The sequence below is a fragment of the Podarcis pityusensis genome, assembly GCF_964106645.2.
Source record: "Podarcis pityusensis genome assembly, chromosome: 5".
Lineage (NCBI taxonomy): Eukaryota > Metazoa > Chordata > Lepidosauria > Squamata > Lacertidae > Podarcis > Podarcis pityusensis.
In genome coordinates this window covers 24,663,238-24,679,745 of record NC_138032.1, presented here as the reverse complement: position 1 = coordinate 24,679,745, position 16,508 = coordinate 24,663,238, and the positions used below count along the sequence as shown (strand labels likewise).

The following is a 16,508-nucleotide window of genomic DNA, read 5'->3' as shown; positions in this document are numbered from 1 at the left end:
TATATATATAGCATGCAGGACTGAGAGATTGTGGCCAAAGCAGAATCATGAGGTTCATCCTTTTATTCTTGGGTCTCCTCGTGGCACCTCGGGCTGTTGTTCTCACTCGTCGCTTTGACAGGTAGAAGTTTCTCATTGTGGGAAATCTCCAAAAGGAAAAGTTGCCATAAGTTGGTTTCTTTGCTTAGTAGACTTAGGGGGGCGAGATCCACCAGGATGAATAGCTTAGGATGCAGCAGATCACCACCTCAGCTGGCTAATTCCTGGCTCGGTTTGCATAAAGTTCCCAATGCCAGCTCAACCAAAGATATGCCAGCATAATTTGCTCATTCTGGCTCAACCGGTGCATAGCTGGGGCTGGTATACCGGTAAGTCCCCAAAAAGAGGCATGGAAGGAACAGGGTGGTGGGGACTTACTTAGGCTGGATCCTGTTCACCTCAGTCACATGACAACCCAGCATGGAACATTATTTTAGGGCTTGTTTTCCCTCTACCAGGCTTAGGCAGAGCAGAAAGAGCAGGACTTCTGAGCGGGGCTTGTACCTGGTATAACTTTATTCCAGTTTAATTTAATTTAACTTCCATGCTTTAAGGCAGCTTATTGTGAATTGGCTTGCTTCCTTACTGGTTGCAGCAGTTGGAGAGCACACAATCCAGCGCATTGTTTGTAAGTCCAGTTGAAATGAATGTGTGCTGTGCAACCACACACGAAATAGTCCCTAGCCTCAAAGAACCAAATATTGGGGGGAAGGAAAAGGGCAGGATGTGGCTTAGTTTAATGGCGATTTTCCCTCTAGAAATATGTTTCATTCTTATTGAAGTGAGAAAGTATTTCGGGTGAAACTTCAGAATGAAAACCAAGTGGACTTTCTAAAGGACCTGGCCTCCACAGTTCAGGTGAGATTCTTCTTCCACATGTTTTTCATTTTTATTTACAGATAGGTAGCCGTGTTGGTCTGCCATAGTCAAAATAAAAAAAATCCTTCCAGTAGCACCTTTAAGACCAACACATCAGTTGGTCTTAAAGGTGCTACTGGAAGGATTTTTTTTATTTTCATTTTTATGTTTTTCTCCATAGGTTTTAGCAATGGGTTTTCATCTCAAATATGCACATTCTTTGTCAATGCAAGATCTGGGAACAAATTAAGAGACAATGCCCCATAGCTTACAAAATCTCCTTTGCTTGAGCAAAATACTCAACATTCACCCGCTTCATTTTGAGTGTGAAATTCTGAAACATGAATTTCTGTCTCAGAATTTAAAAACATGAGTGCCTTAGTCTCAATGGCAGCTCGTTATTGTTTTCATATTGGTAGGTATAAAATAAGAAGCATCATAACCATACAATTATAAAACACTTAATAAATAGAATTGCCTATCACCTCTTTGATACACTCAAATGCATCAACTATTTAAAATATCAAATATTGAAAGCAAGTATCATTGGATGTCAGTTATAAGTATCAAATATTCAGGCTGACTTCCATTTGGAGAATCTTTGGCAATAAGAGTTGCAGGGAAGATTTTTCAGAAGAACATATGGACTTTTTAAAAATAATGTATAATATTGGAAACATTATTATATCCATTATTATTATTATATCCATGCACTAACGTTTAGAATGGACAAGAAAATACATGAAGGAATTGCCCTTCTCATTACCTGAATCTTCCTTTTTGGTAGCCGTCTGATCTTTCAATGGGATTTTTATTTTTATTTTGCCCAAAGCAACTTGCTTCTTAATAAATGTGTTCATTTCCTACTCTTCCATGCATATGCTGTCATAGAGACAATTAAAACATATGTGAAGGAGGGGAAAGAAGATTTTATTTCAATCCAATGTCTGGGAAAGTCTTTAACAACCCATATACCTGAGAATGCACACTTTCTTAAAGACAAACTTTACTGAATTTTTCCTACACAGCTTGACATTTGGCATCCTAATTCAATCCATCACGTTGTTGTTGGAACAGATGTGGATTTTCGCGTTGGTTCAAATCAGACAAGCTTTGTACAGACAGAGCTGGAGCAGAATGGAATACAATATGGGTATGTATGCTACATAATGCTAGTTTGTGATGATTGTAGAGTATGTGTATCATATAATGTTGCAAACAACAAGAAAGAGGTAGTCACCAAACTTGGAATTTAACCAGGTCACAATTTCATTCAATATTTACTGACACTGAGAAATTACGCTTAAATCAGAAAACATGGAGAGGAAAGCACAGAGGTCTTTTCTTTTTCCTAACTCATATTCACCCAAGGAACTGGACTGGCTGCTCAGCTGATGCTAAGCCACATGGGACGAGACCTCACCCAAGTCTTTAATTCAAATGTTACGTGAAATTCTGCATCTTATAATTTTCCATCTTCCTTTACTCTCACAATATCTGAGTTTCCACTCATCGTGAGATTTCTGATTGCTTCTACTGATGGGACCAGGAAGCCATTGACTGCTACTCATTGCTACCATCATCAACCTTGGGACTAGGAGGATGGATAATGTAAACCACTTCCTTCTACCTCACAGCCATCCCTGTCCCACAGCTCTGGCTGTGATTTGAGGGGAACTATTTACAGTACTTAAAACTGTAGCAACAATTTAACTAAGTATGTGAAGGTAATCAAAACAGAATTAAGTTCCTTAAGAAGAGAATTCTCCAGTAAATCAAAAAAGAACTTTTTTTAGACAAAAAATGCCCATTGTATAATCAGATCAAAGTATTTATATATAGAAATGCATATATTACATTAAAGTCCAGCTTCCATTATTGCCTGATGCATACTTGTCGAACTGCTGGTTGTCAGCGCTATTAAATGAAAGTCTTGCTGTCTCTTTAAGGGGGTCCTATTCATTATTATTTTTATTTTTATTTTCGTAAGATGAGGTTTTTTTTACTTTTATCTTCTCTGCCACCATAAGTGTGCAGTTCTCATATGTAATCTTCTGGGCTTTAATCCATATCTTCCTTCCACTAATACTTTTCCAAGTAGATTGCAAGCATAGATTTATGGTATGGAGTTGAATTGTCTTTTGGGAGGTTGTTGTTGTTTAGTCATTTAGTTGTGTCCGACTCTTCATGATCCCATGGACCAGAACACGCCAGGCACTCCTGTCTTCCACTGCCTCCTGCAGTTTGGTCAAACTCATGCTGGTAGCTTCGAGAACACTGTCCAACCATCTCGTCCTCTGCCGTCCCCTTCTCCTTGTGCCCTCAATCTTTCCCAACATCAGGGTCTTTTCCAGGGAGTCTTCTCTTCTCATGAGGTGGCCAACGTATTGGAGCCTCAGCTTCACGATCTGTCCTTCCAGTGAGCACTCAGGGCTGATTTCCTTAAGAATGGAGAGGTTTGATCTTCTTGCAGTCCATGGAACTCTCAAGAGTCTCTTCCAACACCATAATTCAAAAGCATCAATTCTTCGGTGATCAGCCTTCTTTATGGTCCAGCTCTCACTTCCATACATCACTACTGGGAAAACCATAGCTTTAACTATACAGACCTTTGTCAGCAAGGTGATGTCTCTGCTTTTTAAGATGCTGTCTAGGTTTGTCGTTGCTTTTCTCCCAAGAAGCAGGCATCTTTTTGATTTCGTGACTCCTGTCACCAACTGCAGTGATCATGGAACCCAAGAAAGTAAAATCTCTGACTACCTCCATTTCTTCCCCTTGTATTTGCCAGGAGGTAATGGGACCAGTGGCCATGATCTTAGTTTTTTTGATGTTGAGCTTCAGACCATATTTTGCACTCTCCTCTTTCACCCTCATTAAAAGCTTCTTTAATTCCTCCTCACTTTCTGCCATCAAGGTTGTGTCATATCTGAGGTTGTTGGGAGGTAGTATTGCAAAAGCTGCAAACCTTAACGCTGGGCAAATTCTAGGGAAATAGACGTTTGCCACTGATTTAATCAAAACATAGCTTATATTCATTGACTGCCCCCCAGTGGATATTGGAAAGGTGGGAAGTTAGTAATCAATTAAACACATTTTACTTTCTCACCTCACAATGCTGAGTTGAATAAAATACCTTTAGCATAAATATGCTACATCTGATGCCCTTTTAAAATGTGGTTTTTTGGGGAGAGGGGTTATTGGGTTGTAGTTTTTAATTTGATTATATATTTTGTGGTTTTATATTTTGATTTTGTTCTGTGAACCACCCTGAGACCTCTGGGTATAGGGCAGTATATAAATTCAATAAATAACAACAACAACAACATTAGTGTCAGAAGTGGCACAGCTTCCTGAGTATGTGGCAGTTTTATTTATGCATTTAGTTGGTTATTTATGGCACAATCTTTACAGAAGTAATCCCAACTGAATTCAATGGAGTTGAATTCTTCCAAGGTAAGTACAGTGGTACCTTGGGTTACATACACTTCAGGTTATAGACTCCACTAACCCAGAAATATTACCTCAGGTTAAGAACTTTGCTTCAGGATGAGAACAGAAATCATGCTCCGGCAGTGCAGCGGCAGCAAGAGGCCCCATTAGCTAAAGGTTAAGAACAGTTTCAGGTTAAGAACGGACCTCCGGAATGAATTACGTACTTAACCTGAGGTACCACTGTAACTGTTTGCTGCTAGCTACCTTGTTACATTCACTGACATATGTGTAAACTTTGTTTAATTTCAGGATGTGGATGAAGGGATTAAACCAGAGGAGCCACAGAGAATCTCCTCCTGGGGAGGGAGGGGCTATGTGCGTGAACTAAATGTGTTGGTGTCCTTTTTCCCACCACAGAATTTTATTCCATAATCTACAAGAAGAGATTGAAAAACAGTTTGATGGTGGGAGACATTTCCGCGAGAAGCACAGCTACACGAGATACAATGAATGGGAAAAGGTACCATGTTCTGAGGGGTGGTTCCTCTCCCTTAAGCTACATATATAATCGGGACGATAAGTAGATCATTTTTCACCTTCATGACATTTTAATCGGACGTATGCCAGTGTTTTATAACAACCGTGTTTTCTTAGATTGTTGCATGGACTGAAAGAATGGCTAAAAAATACCCCAAACTGGTCTCGAGGGTTCAGATTGGAAAGACTTATGAGGATCGTCCCATGTACCTACTTAAGGTGAGAGTCTTGTTCTGACTCAAGTGCTATAAATAATTTAGATTCACAACTAGAGAAAGTGACCACAGAAAAATGAGCATTGCCAAATTAAGGACGCTACAGCCCAGATATCCCACCAATCTGGCTGGGTTTCCCCAGCCACTCTGGGTGGCTTCCAACAAAATATTAAAAATGCAACAAAACATTAGACATTAAAAACTTCCCTAATCAGGGCTGCCTCAGATGTCTTCTAAAAGTCAGATAGTTGTTTACTTCCCTGACATCTGACAGGAGGGCATTCCACAGGATGGGCACCACTGCCGAGAAGGCCCTCTGCCTGGTTCCCTGTAACCTCACTTCTCACAGTGAGGGAACCGCCAGAAGGCCCTCAGAACTGGATTTCAGTGTCTGGGCTGAAGGATGAGGGTGGAGACGCTCCTTCAGGTATACTGGACTGAGGCCATTTAGGGCATGGGTAGGCAAACTAAGGCCCGGGGGCCGGATCCGGCCCAATCGCCTTCTAAATCCAGCCCGCAGACGGTCCAAGAATCAGTGTGTTTTTACATGAGTAGAATGTGTCCTTTTATTTAAAATGTATCTCTGGGTTATTTGTGGGGCCTGCCTGGTGTTTTTACATGAGTATAAGGTGTGCTTTTATTTAAAATGCATCTCTGGGTTATTTGTGGGGCGTAAGACTTTGTTCATTATTATTATTTTCAAAATATAGTCTGATCCCCCACAAGGTCTGAGGGACAGTGGACTGGACCCCTGCTGAAAAAGTTTGCTGGCCCCTGATTTAGGGCTTTAAAGGTCAACACCAACACTTTGAATTGGGCTCAGAAATGTACTGTGAGCCAACGTAGGTCTTTCAGGACCGGTGTTATATGATCTCGGCGGCCACACCCGGTCACAAATCTAGCTGCCACATTCTGGATTAGTTGTTAAAGTTGTTTGCACTTGCTCTGTTGGACCATGGAACAGTTTTATGATGTCCATGCGTAACCGAGTTCTATTCCCTGTAGATCCACTTATTTTTTTCTCCAAAACATATTTCCCGTAGGATGCACCCTCCCATTGAACTGAATGCTAGGACTGGGGATTCTGCACATAGTATACACAGGATAAAGATGTTTCAAAGATTAATATTTCCTGCTTAACAGGTTGGGAAGGAGAGTGGAAAAAAGAAGGTCATCTTTATGGACTGCGGCATTCATGCACGCGAGTGGATCTCACCTGCTTTCTGCCAATGGTTTGTGAAGCAGGTTGGCTAAACAGTACTTTATTTATTTATTACATTTACAGACTACTTTTGTCTTCCACTGATCTTAAAGTGGTGTACATGGGTCTCCTGCTCCCCATTACATCTTCACAACAACCCTGTGAGGAAGGTTAAGCTAAGAGAAGGTGACTGGCCCAAGGTCGCCCAGTGAGCTTCATGGCTGAGTGGTGTTGTAGATACAAAGTTTCCAGCAGCCCAACAAAATGCCCTGTTTTGCTAGCTACCATCTGTCTGGCCAGAGGTTGCGCATCCATCACAGCAGAACTATGCACCCATTGGTGGCACTTCTCAAGCAAAGCTAACAAAGAGGGGTCTGTATTACACTCTAACCCACAACTCCAGCCACCAAAAGCAGGAAGTTAAAATTACAGCCTCATAGTGCAATCCTATATGTGTCTAAGTACCGTATTTTTCGCTCTATAAGACGCACTTTTCCCCTCCTAAAAAGTAAGGGGAAATGTGTGTGCATCTTATGGAGCAAATACAGGCAGGAGGCTCTGCTCAGCGCTCCCTTTAAAGAGCTGCGTGGAGCATGTGTGCGGCTCTTCGGGGCTTTTCCCCAAGGAGGGAGAAGGGCTGCCCTTCTCTCTCCTCTGGGAAAAGCCCCCAAGAGCCGTACACATGCTCCGCATGCTCTTTAAATGGAGCGCGGCTCTTGGGGGAGCCTTAGCCACACGCAGCCTCTCCCGGGCAGGGGATGAAGGCTCCCTTTGCCTGGGAGAGGCTGTGCACGGCTAAGCAAGAAGCCAGGACAGCCAGCGGAATCGCTGCACTGCGATCCTGCTGGCTGTCCTGGTTTCTGGGATTCAGAATACTTTTTTTCTTGTTTTCTTCTTCCAAAAACTAGGTGCGTCTTATGGTCTGGTGCGTCTTATAGAGCAAAAAATACGGTAACTCCCAGTGACTTCAGTGGAGCGAACTTCATGGCAGCAGTGTATAGGATTGCAGCCCTAGTGGGGAGAAGAGGTGTTTTAGTTTTTAAGTAGTTCTATTGTTTATTTTATTTTACCCTTAAGCTCTGAAATCCTAAAGGTGAAAAATCTGCTTTAAAAATAAAAAAATTCTGAAGGATTCTAACCTTCTCAGCTTGTTGACAACTGAATAGTGCATTTGTATAATTGCACAAAATGTTGGGGTTTTTTTCTTGCAGGCTGTCAGAACCTATGAAACGGACAAGGTCATGTTCAAGCTCTTGAACGATTTGAACTTCTACATCCTTCCCGTATTCAACATTGACGGCTATGTCTGGACATGGACTGAAGTAATGGCCACATTTCCCCCCTCTTTAGTAGTGTGCTGAATTGAATGTTATTATTTCTATCCATTATTACTGCATTAATAAATTTATTAAAAATTTATTTATTAAGGTGACACCGAAAAGGAGGGGAGGGGGCTGGGCCATGTGGTGGAACATAATATTTTATGGAATGGCTACAATTCCATAGCAACTTACTTATACACAAGTCCCAATGAGCTCAATGGGACCTGCCTCAAAGTAATGTATAGGACTGTGTTGTAGGTTATTCATGGGGAGTTCAAACGTGAGTATTCATGTCTCCGATGCCTGCGCTGTCAAAGGAGCTATGATATCATATATTGAAAGTGTTGGGGAACAGTCTTCAATATTTGTCCTATTTTGTTGCATCCCCTTGATGCCCTCAATCACAGCTCCTGTCCACACCCCCAAATGCCTATACCAGGTATCTTCCCTTCACCCAGAGTCGGTGCTCTCTTTACCTTTGGGAATCAGCTGTGTTACAACAATTGTGAGTAAGGAGAGAGAAGAATAAGATCTTGAGATTGCTAAGCAAGTGGTTGGTCCATCAGCCTACTGACTCCTTGGACTTACTAAGGCAGCTGCCATGGTTGGAATCAAGAAGTTAAAGGTTCACTCATTCTCAGTTAGCGTTGACTCCTTGCATGAACTAGCTAATTGTGACATGAGCCTTGGCAGCCTGGAGATTCCTTTGTCATCCTTTGTAACATTATATTATTGTCACTTGGCCTAGGACCTTACAGTGAAAGGCAGGTAAAAAAAATTATAAATAGATACATACATAGATTTATATGTATGTATGTATGCTCTGGTCCATGGGGTCACGAAGAGTCGGACATGACTAAATGACTAAACAACAACAACATAAATTTGTAAATTTTAACACGCAGTAAAATTATTCCTCTCCTGTCCTCATTTCCACATTTCAAGTGGAATGTGTTAGCAGTGTATATACACATTTCACCAATAAATGTAGGTACAAAAGCCCGGTAATTGTTACCTGGCAAAATCGGGGGGGGGGGGAATGAAAGGTGATCAGTCCACCGTGCATGCAGATCACATGTATGTTATGTCTAACAGCTGGACATAAGGTAGGACCACAAGCTGGCCATGAGGAAGAAAGTGAGGCCCTAAGGCAGGGCATATGGGCCCAATCCTTCTGATGCACTATACAAAAAAAATGTTCCCCAAAGGAACAAGAATAGATTTCCATCATTTTGTCTCACAGGATCGCATGTGGAGAAAGAATCGTGCGAATACCTCTAACAGTGATTGTCCTGGTGTTGACTTGAACAGGAATTTCAAAGCTAAATGGGGCAGTAAGTATAATATGCCAAGGAGCGACATTAACTGAGACTCAACATTTCTCTAACTGTCAATTTCCACATTCTATTTGAACTTTCCCACAATCTAAAAGTCACTTCCAGAAATATAGTGGAAAATTGTACAACTTAAGCATTCATTTCTGTCATGAGTGTAGCCAAGTGAGGGCCGGGGGGGACAGCCACCCCCAATCAATTAAAACAACAGAAATATTTAACTGACCAATCATGTAGGTTCTGCCCCCCTCTAACAAAAATCCTGGCTACACCCATGATTTCTGTGTTACTTACTTTCAGAAAAGGAATTTGCAAAAAACACCAAAATGAACATTAAATTTGTGGTCGTGTGATATATTTCTGGGAATGGCTTTTGCATCACACAAAAGAGAGCCAAAGGCATTTTCCCACCTGAAGCAGAACACCAAATGCAGCCATTTCCCAATCCAAATATGGAAGCTTTTTCCTCAATAAATGGACTTACTTATGAATAGGCCACTAACCTCCGACGCCTTTCCCACTTCATGCTGAATTCCAAACTGAGGATCCGTAGAAGTGGAAGAGGCAGTGGCAGGTGTCTCCTCCCAGACTCTGCCTCTGCCAATGGGTCATCTGTACTCCTCATCTTTTTCCTCCTATTCAGGCTCCCTGTGCTAAATGTAATTAAAGCTTTGTCTTAATGGAGCAGCCATGATAAAACTAGATAAATCCAACAGATTTGTTTGCTATATACCAGTTATTGGGAACCTTTGTTGCTCCAGATAGTTCTGAAGTACAACCCCATTATCCCTGGCCATTGGCCATTCTGGCTGGGTTTGTTGGGAGCAGCGTTCAAAACTCCCATTGTTCTAGGCGCGTTTTGCAACAAGGAATTTCATTAGCACAAGCAGTTTCTGAACTCTGGGCGCAGTACCGCTCCTAAGATTTCCGATTAAAACTGCAGAGTGGAAGGAAAGGAGGACCTTTTTCTGCCTCCACCACTCTCTGAAGACTAGAGAAGATACCCTCCTAAGAATATTAGGGGGGCAGGCAGGGGAAGCCAGGGTTTGTTTTCTGCAGTCTTCAGGTAAGGACTAGACCGTGTAAAAAAATGAATATAATATTTTAGCTGCAGTTCATTCATTTTCACTTTTATATTCTATTTATTTAAAAAGTGTGCCTAGACATTCTGTTGTTACACCCATAACCTAGGTTTAATGTGCCATTTAGCTCCTAACTTTCATATCTCAGTTTCTAACACTAGTTGGGAGTTGACATGCGCCAATATCTGGAGGACCAAAGTTTCCCCAAACCTGAGATATACCAATAGCAAACTCTTTCTTCAAATGATTATCCTTATGTCATCAAAGGAGCATCATCAGCACAAAAGAAGGATGTGCTGGCTGGGGCAAATGAGAGCTGTAGTCTCAAACATCTAGAGGGCACCATGTTAGCAAAGGCTGTTGATGGAAGGAATTACCAGACTGCACTGACGTCAAAGAAATCATGACACAAAAAGCAAATTGTGAAGTCCCTTCCTGATTTGGAAAGAAATGCAATCTTCTTCACTATTCTTCAAGCGAGTAAGCAATCTATAAATGGCACCAATATAAATACTTCATCTGAAAACTTTTTCTTGCAGCCATAGGTATATCGCATAAACCTTGTTCGCAGATTTACTGCGGTCCCTCGGCAGAATCTGAGCCAGAAATCAAAGCAGTTACAAGCTTCATCCGAGAGCACCTTTCCTCCATCAGAGGATACATAAGCTTCCATTCCTATTCTCAGATATTGATGTTTCCATATGCCTATAAGGACGAAACAGCACCCAATAATGATGAACTGGTATGTAGAAAAAGATTATTACAGTCATCGTCTTATCATTCACAAAGCCATTGGGTGTAAACAAATATGTTGAGGCATTGCTAAGCAGAGGCAGTGAGATACGACCCAAAGTGCATCAGAAAAGTATTCAAAGCTCTGGGGAGTTGGATGCAAATATCTGAGTGTTTTAGTATAAATTCAATCTTTTCCAATAATTCAGTGCAAGGTTAGAGCCAAGAAACAGACAACCTCGACTGTCTAGATCAGGTGTTGTCAACCTGGTCCCTACCGCCCACTAGTAGGCATTTCAGGATTCTAGGTGGGCGGTAGGGGGTTCTACAACACAAGCTGAATCCTCCTTCCATCAAGCACTGGTGGGCGGTAAGGAAATTTTACAATCAAGAAAAATGCATTAGTGGGCGTTAGGTATAAAAAGGTTGACTACCCTGGTCTACATCTTAGCTATGGTCCCCATTATGTTCAACTGCAGCAGAGGTCAGCTTGACCCAGTCTATTGCATTTTCTCCCCAAGGGTGCATATGAAACCATATTGATGAGTACAATGGAAAAGGTACCATAGACAGAGACGTCCCCCCACCTTCTAAATGACTTAGTAATTCCTAGTAGTTGTTTTGTTCCCTAAAGAGAATTGGACACCTGCCAGCATCACACAGGAAATGAGTCTTGTGTAGGAAAACCAGCATTCCTAATTTCATAGACACTTGTGATAGAAATGTAGATACACCAATGCTGCCCTCTTGTGTCTTATAACAGAGGAACCTAAATTTGCGCTCATCTCCTCACTATTAATTGCTGTTTACATTTCTTTTACAAAAAACCTGCTATACTTTAAACCATAGAATCTGATATTTGAAAGGTCTCATTGCCTCATGCTCAGATTCGTGTCCCTGGGACCACTGCCAAAATAAAATCTAGAGTTTGATTTAGAAGAAACCAGTCCCAGTTCCATGTTTTGAAAAGCCTTCATTTATTTTATCTATCTATAGGATGTCCTCAGTAGACACACACACATACCTGCTCTTCTCATTGCCACCATAGCTAAAGCTGTCCATTTACCGTATTTTTCGCCCTATAGGACGCACCGTCCCATAAGGCACACCTAGTTTTTTGGGGGGGAAATAAAGGGGGGGAAATTATTGTTTTTTTCCCAGGTGCGGGGCTGGGGCGGGGGAAGCCCGAGCTTCCCCCGACCCCAGCCCCCAAACAGGCAGCTCTCTGCAAGCCGTGGGAGCCCAGCGCTGGCTCCCGCTGCTTGCGGAGAGGTCTGCGAAGCCTGGACGCGCTGAGCTCAGCACGCGCAGGCTTCAGCATGCAGGCAACTCTCCGCAAGCAGCGGGAGCGCTCCCGCTGCTTGCGGAGAGGTCCGCGAAGCCTGGACGCACTGAGCTCAGCACGCGCAGGCTTCAGCATCCAGGCAACTCTCCGCAAGCAGCAGGAGCGCTCCCGCTGCTTGTGGAGAGGTCCGCGAAGCCTAGACGCGCTGAGCTCAGTGCGCGCAGGCTTCAGCATGCAGGCAACTCTCTGCAAGCAGCGGGAGCCCAGCGCTGGGCTCCCACTGCTTGCGGAGAGGTGCCCGAAGCCTGCATTCGCCCCATAGGACGCACACACATTTCCCCTTCATTTTTGGAGGGGAAAAAGTGCGTCCTATACGGCGAAAAATACGGTACTTTACATTTCTACAGGCCCAATCCCCACACCTGCTAGGAGAGGTTGCACTCCTGCTTGCAAGCTTCCTACAGACATCCAGATGGTCTCTGTGAAAACAGGTTGCTGGTCTAAATGGACCTTTGGACTTTTTCAGCAGGGGTCTCCTCATGTTAACTTAATATGGAGGTTTCTGTCCCTTTTCCCCACTAAAAGAGGACAGAGAAACAGAAAGAAGCAGCAAAGAGGAGATGAAGCCAAGAGGCTCAGGGACTGGCAATGCCCTTCAGCTTCCTGGCAAAGTGCATACCGACACAACTTTACCTTTTAAAGTTGTCTGCACTTTGGCAGTCATCTCGCATCTTACATTTAAAATGGGATACTTTCCTTTATAGAGACAGTTTTGTGTAGTTCTCCTATCCAATAGAACCAGATGCCAACAAGTATCATTTACCGTTAGGAATGTCTGGGTGAGAAGCTATGAAAAGAAATTGCTTCCTTATATAGCTGGAGGCAGCCCAATGATTCTCAGAATCACACATTGCAAAATAGTACCCAAAAGAAAGCCGGGAATAACTGTATTATACAACTCTGGTCCTCAATACGAGATGACTTGAGATTGGCCCAAAGGGGTCATGTGTAAACGGAAGGTGTCAGGCTGGAGGAGACTGGGGAGAGGCGTACACAGTCGCTTGCCTGTAAATATACAGAAATGTCCTGTTGGCCAATGCCTGCAAGAAGGGAAGCAACTGAATACAAACAAGTCTCAAAAGCAAAGAACAAGTTGTTCTCATTCAGAGGAATGAAGCCTAAATTCCTTGTGAAAGTAGCAAACCTCAGTCTGTCCATCTTTCAATAACAATGGAAATCCTAATCAGCTACCTTGGATCTAGGGTCATGTGCAACACCTCCTTGTGCCCTACTCTAGGCTATCCCAAGAATGTTTCCATGAACAATCTAATTTCCCCCCCCCCTCTTTTAAATACAGAACAAAGTAGCTAAGGAAGCAGTAGAAGCTTTATCTAGCCTCTATGGTACAGAGTATACCTATGGACCAATTGCCACTACAATTTGTAAGTATTTGTTTCTATTTTCTATGGACGTGTACATGCAAGGAGAACTTTTGCAAATCAAATTAATTAAAGCCAATATTTTGAAACAACAACAACAACATAACTCATGGTTCATTTTTGCTTGACCTCTATGTAGCCTTCCTGTGCTACTCAACTTCACAACAGATGGGGGACAGCATGCTGATGATCTGCCTTCTAGCCCAGCCTATCAGACCCTATTGGGTCATTGGATAGAGCATTGCTGCACTGACATCACTGCAGCTTATCTGAATGGTGTGGGGGCAGGTAGGGATGAGGGATATATTCAATTCTGTATGCATTTAAAGATGAACCTACTTATTTCGCACTTTTTAAAACAACCCTTAAAACGAAACACAGCCACCTTTCAAAATTCACAGTTCTCTGAATTTTGCAATATGGTTCTCAACCCAACTAATGTGTAGGAAACCATGTATATTGCGGTAAATTGTACATTAACTGTATATAAATATGCAAAAATGCATTATATTGGGGGAAACTGCTTGCAGAAATGTTCATATTTGTCAAAACAGCATACAAAAATGTATTTTTTTAGAAGTGCACACTAAAATACTGGCAAATTTTCATGAGCGTTTAAAAAAAATACAGAAATTTGGGGGACTGAATAAGAAGCTGAAAGTGGAAGATTTGTCTATTCCCCAGGGCAGGGCAGCTGCAAGGGCAGGGATGCTCAGAGTCCCTGCATTCTGCCTGCACAGCCCTTGCCTCTCCCTGTCTGGGTAATCTGCAGCAATGCTGGTTTCAAGAGGGTCCTTTGCATCTCTGCCTCACTACATGGGCTGCTGTTGCTATCAGAAGAAGCCTTCCTATTTTATTGCATCCTTCATGCCAGGGTTGTCTTAAATGCTGCCTTCTGGTCTGCCTGTTTTTCAGATCCTTGTTCAGGTTCCTCTCTTGACTGGGCTTACGACGAGGGCATTAAGAATGCATTCACTTTTGAGCTTCGTGACCTTGGGAAATATGGCTTTATCCTCCCTGAATCGAAGATAAGGCCAACCTGCAGGGAGACGATGTTGGCAGTCAAGCACATCGCCAATTATATCCTCACCTCTGCTCCGTGAAGCTGTCTTCACGTTTACTTGCAAATGGTATTGGCTCCTCCTTGCCTATCAGCCCCCTCCCCTTTTCTCCCTCTTAGAAATAGCCCCTACAGATTCTTCTCCATTGCTTTATTATTATTCTATGAATGCTTTTGTAAAGATAGGCCATCTTCTCTTACCTTCCTATGCCACCAATACTTCATCAGGCTTGTGGTCTCTCCTCTTTATTGCAGGGTGTCAGTTGGGTTGGAGGCAGACATAGTCATGGCTAGAGGAGAGCCACTGAAATCAGTGAGACTTAAATCAGTAGGACTCCTCTAAGTTTGAATCCAACCCAGTTGTTCCATTTCAGTCATTTGATTCAGATACTTTAGGGACGGGTTCTACTGGAAATTTATTATTGTTTTATGCAAGCATATATCAGACATCTGCTATCTCCTGAAACCAGGTTGATTTACATGGTCCTTTTGGAATAGTGACAGCTCCCCACCATGCCCACTGAGCATTTTTTAGGATCTCTTATGCATTATTTGTACACATAAGTAATGTTGTTAATGTAAAATAGAAAGAAGAAGGAGCCATTTTTAAAACAAGAAATGCATTCTAGGCTCAGAGGGATCACAATTCAATTACCAATGCAGGTCATACAACTGTGCTGTGTAAAAAGCTCCTGAGACCATTCTCTCACAATTGAGACTACAGCTGGGTTTTGCATTTGCCATCATCAACATTTGAATATAGAAGCTGCATTGTTGGCTGCAATGTACACATGATTTAAGATTGGCTTCCCTCTGCTTTCTGTCTCTGCTGCATTCCAGGGTTTGTCTATAATATGGTTAGCCTAGCCTTTCAATTAACAGCCTTGTAGCTGTCCCTGAAAAATGAAACAGCAGAACTTTGGGAGCTCTGGGTCCCTGTCCTTCAATTTCACACCCCATGCCTTTTTTTTTTTTTTTTTAACTTCATTCCTGGGTATTCATCTGGTGTGAAGGAGAGAACCACAATGGAGCTATTTCTGTGTTGTGTTATTTCATGTGACTGTAATGGATGTGGGTGAATATCACAACTGTGTAAAAAGAACTGATCAGATCTTTCCCAACTTCCTTCCCACCAGTGTGGGGAAGACCAAAGCGATTGGCCTCACTGATTTGATATGATATGTAGCTGCATGAGATCACAATGTGAGGATATGGCCCCCACACATCTTGGTGCATGTCCATGTGGCCTTGTGATCCTGCCCTAGAAGTCTCTGAGGTACCCTAAGATCAGCTTTTATTATTCCACCCCATTTAATTCGCCAACTGACTTTCAGAAGCATTGTAAGAAAGTAGATCTACAACTTGAACAACACAGAAGGATACTGCAGCATCAACTGAACTGTAACATGGTTTATGTCAATATAAATTTATCAGTCAAGTAAAACAATGAATTAGATCCATATTGGTGGAAGTGGGGGGGTGGAATGCTCTCTACTGTACTAAAGACACTCGTGATCCTATTTTAACCCACTTCAAATAGTTAGCAGGAAAAAAATAATTGGACACATATTGTATTTTCCTTTTCCTGGTTATGGTTATGCCTTTCCCATCTATCTCTCCATAGCATATTTTAAAGGACATGACATAAATAGATAGTTTTTGAAAGGAACTCTGCTATTTTATATTGCTTACTAACCAGCATATTTCTTAATAAAAGCTTTGCATCGTGCTAAATGTTTCTTCTGAAATGTTTTGAACAGAATGCACCTAAATCAAACTGGTATGTTTTGCTCACCCTTGATATTAATTAACTGCTTCAGAAAGACACCTGAAAGCTATTGTATGGTCTGGGACAAAATTATTGCTATGGTCAAGCATGAACTTGGTTCAAATCAAAGCTCAGTTATGAACTTACTATATGATTCTATTACAGTGGTACCTCGGGTTACATACGCTTCAGGTTACATAGACT

At 42.2% G+C, this 16,508-nt stretch overlaps 1 protein-coding gene across 1 annotated transcript; it reads left to right on the top strand.

The window, feature by feature from the left end:
• LOC308478429 (mast cell carboxypeptidase A-like) lies at positions 1 to 16,270 on the top strand. Its single transcript, XM_081008177.1, has 11 exons — positions 1 to 121; positions 822 to 897; positions 1,926 to 2,050; positions 4,747 to 4,849; positions 4,984 to 5,085; positions 6,225 to 6,326; positions 7,494 to 7,604; positions 8,848 to 8,938; positions 10,560 to 10,762; positions 13,395 to 13,479; positions 14,392 to 16,270. Exons 1-11 carry the CDS (start codon positions 48 to 50, stop codon positions 14,577 to 14,579), a joined length of 1,260 nt encoding a protein of 419 aa, XP_080864303.1. The 5' UTR covers positions 1 to 47; the 3' UTR covers positions 14,580 to 16,270.
• Positions 16,271 to 16,508: the final 238 nt, after the last annotated feature.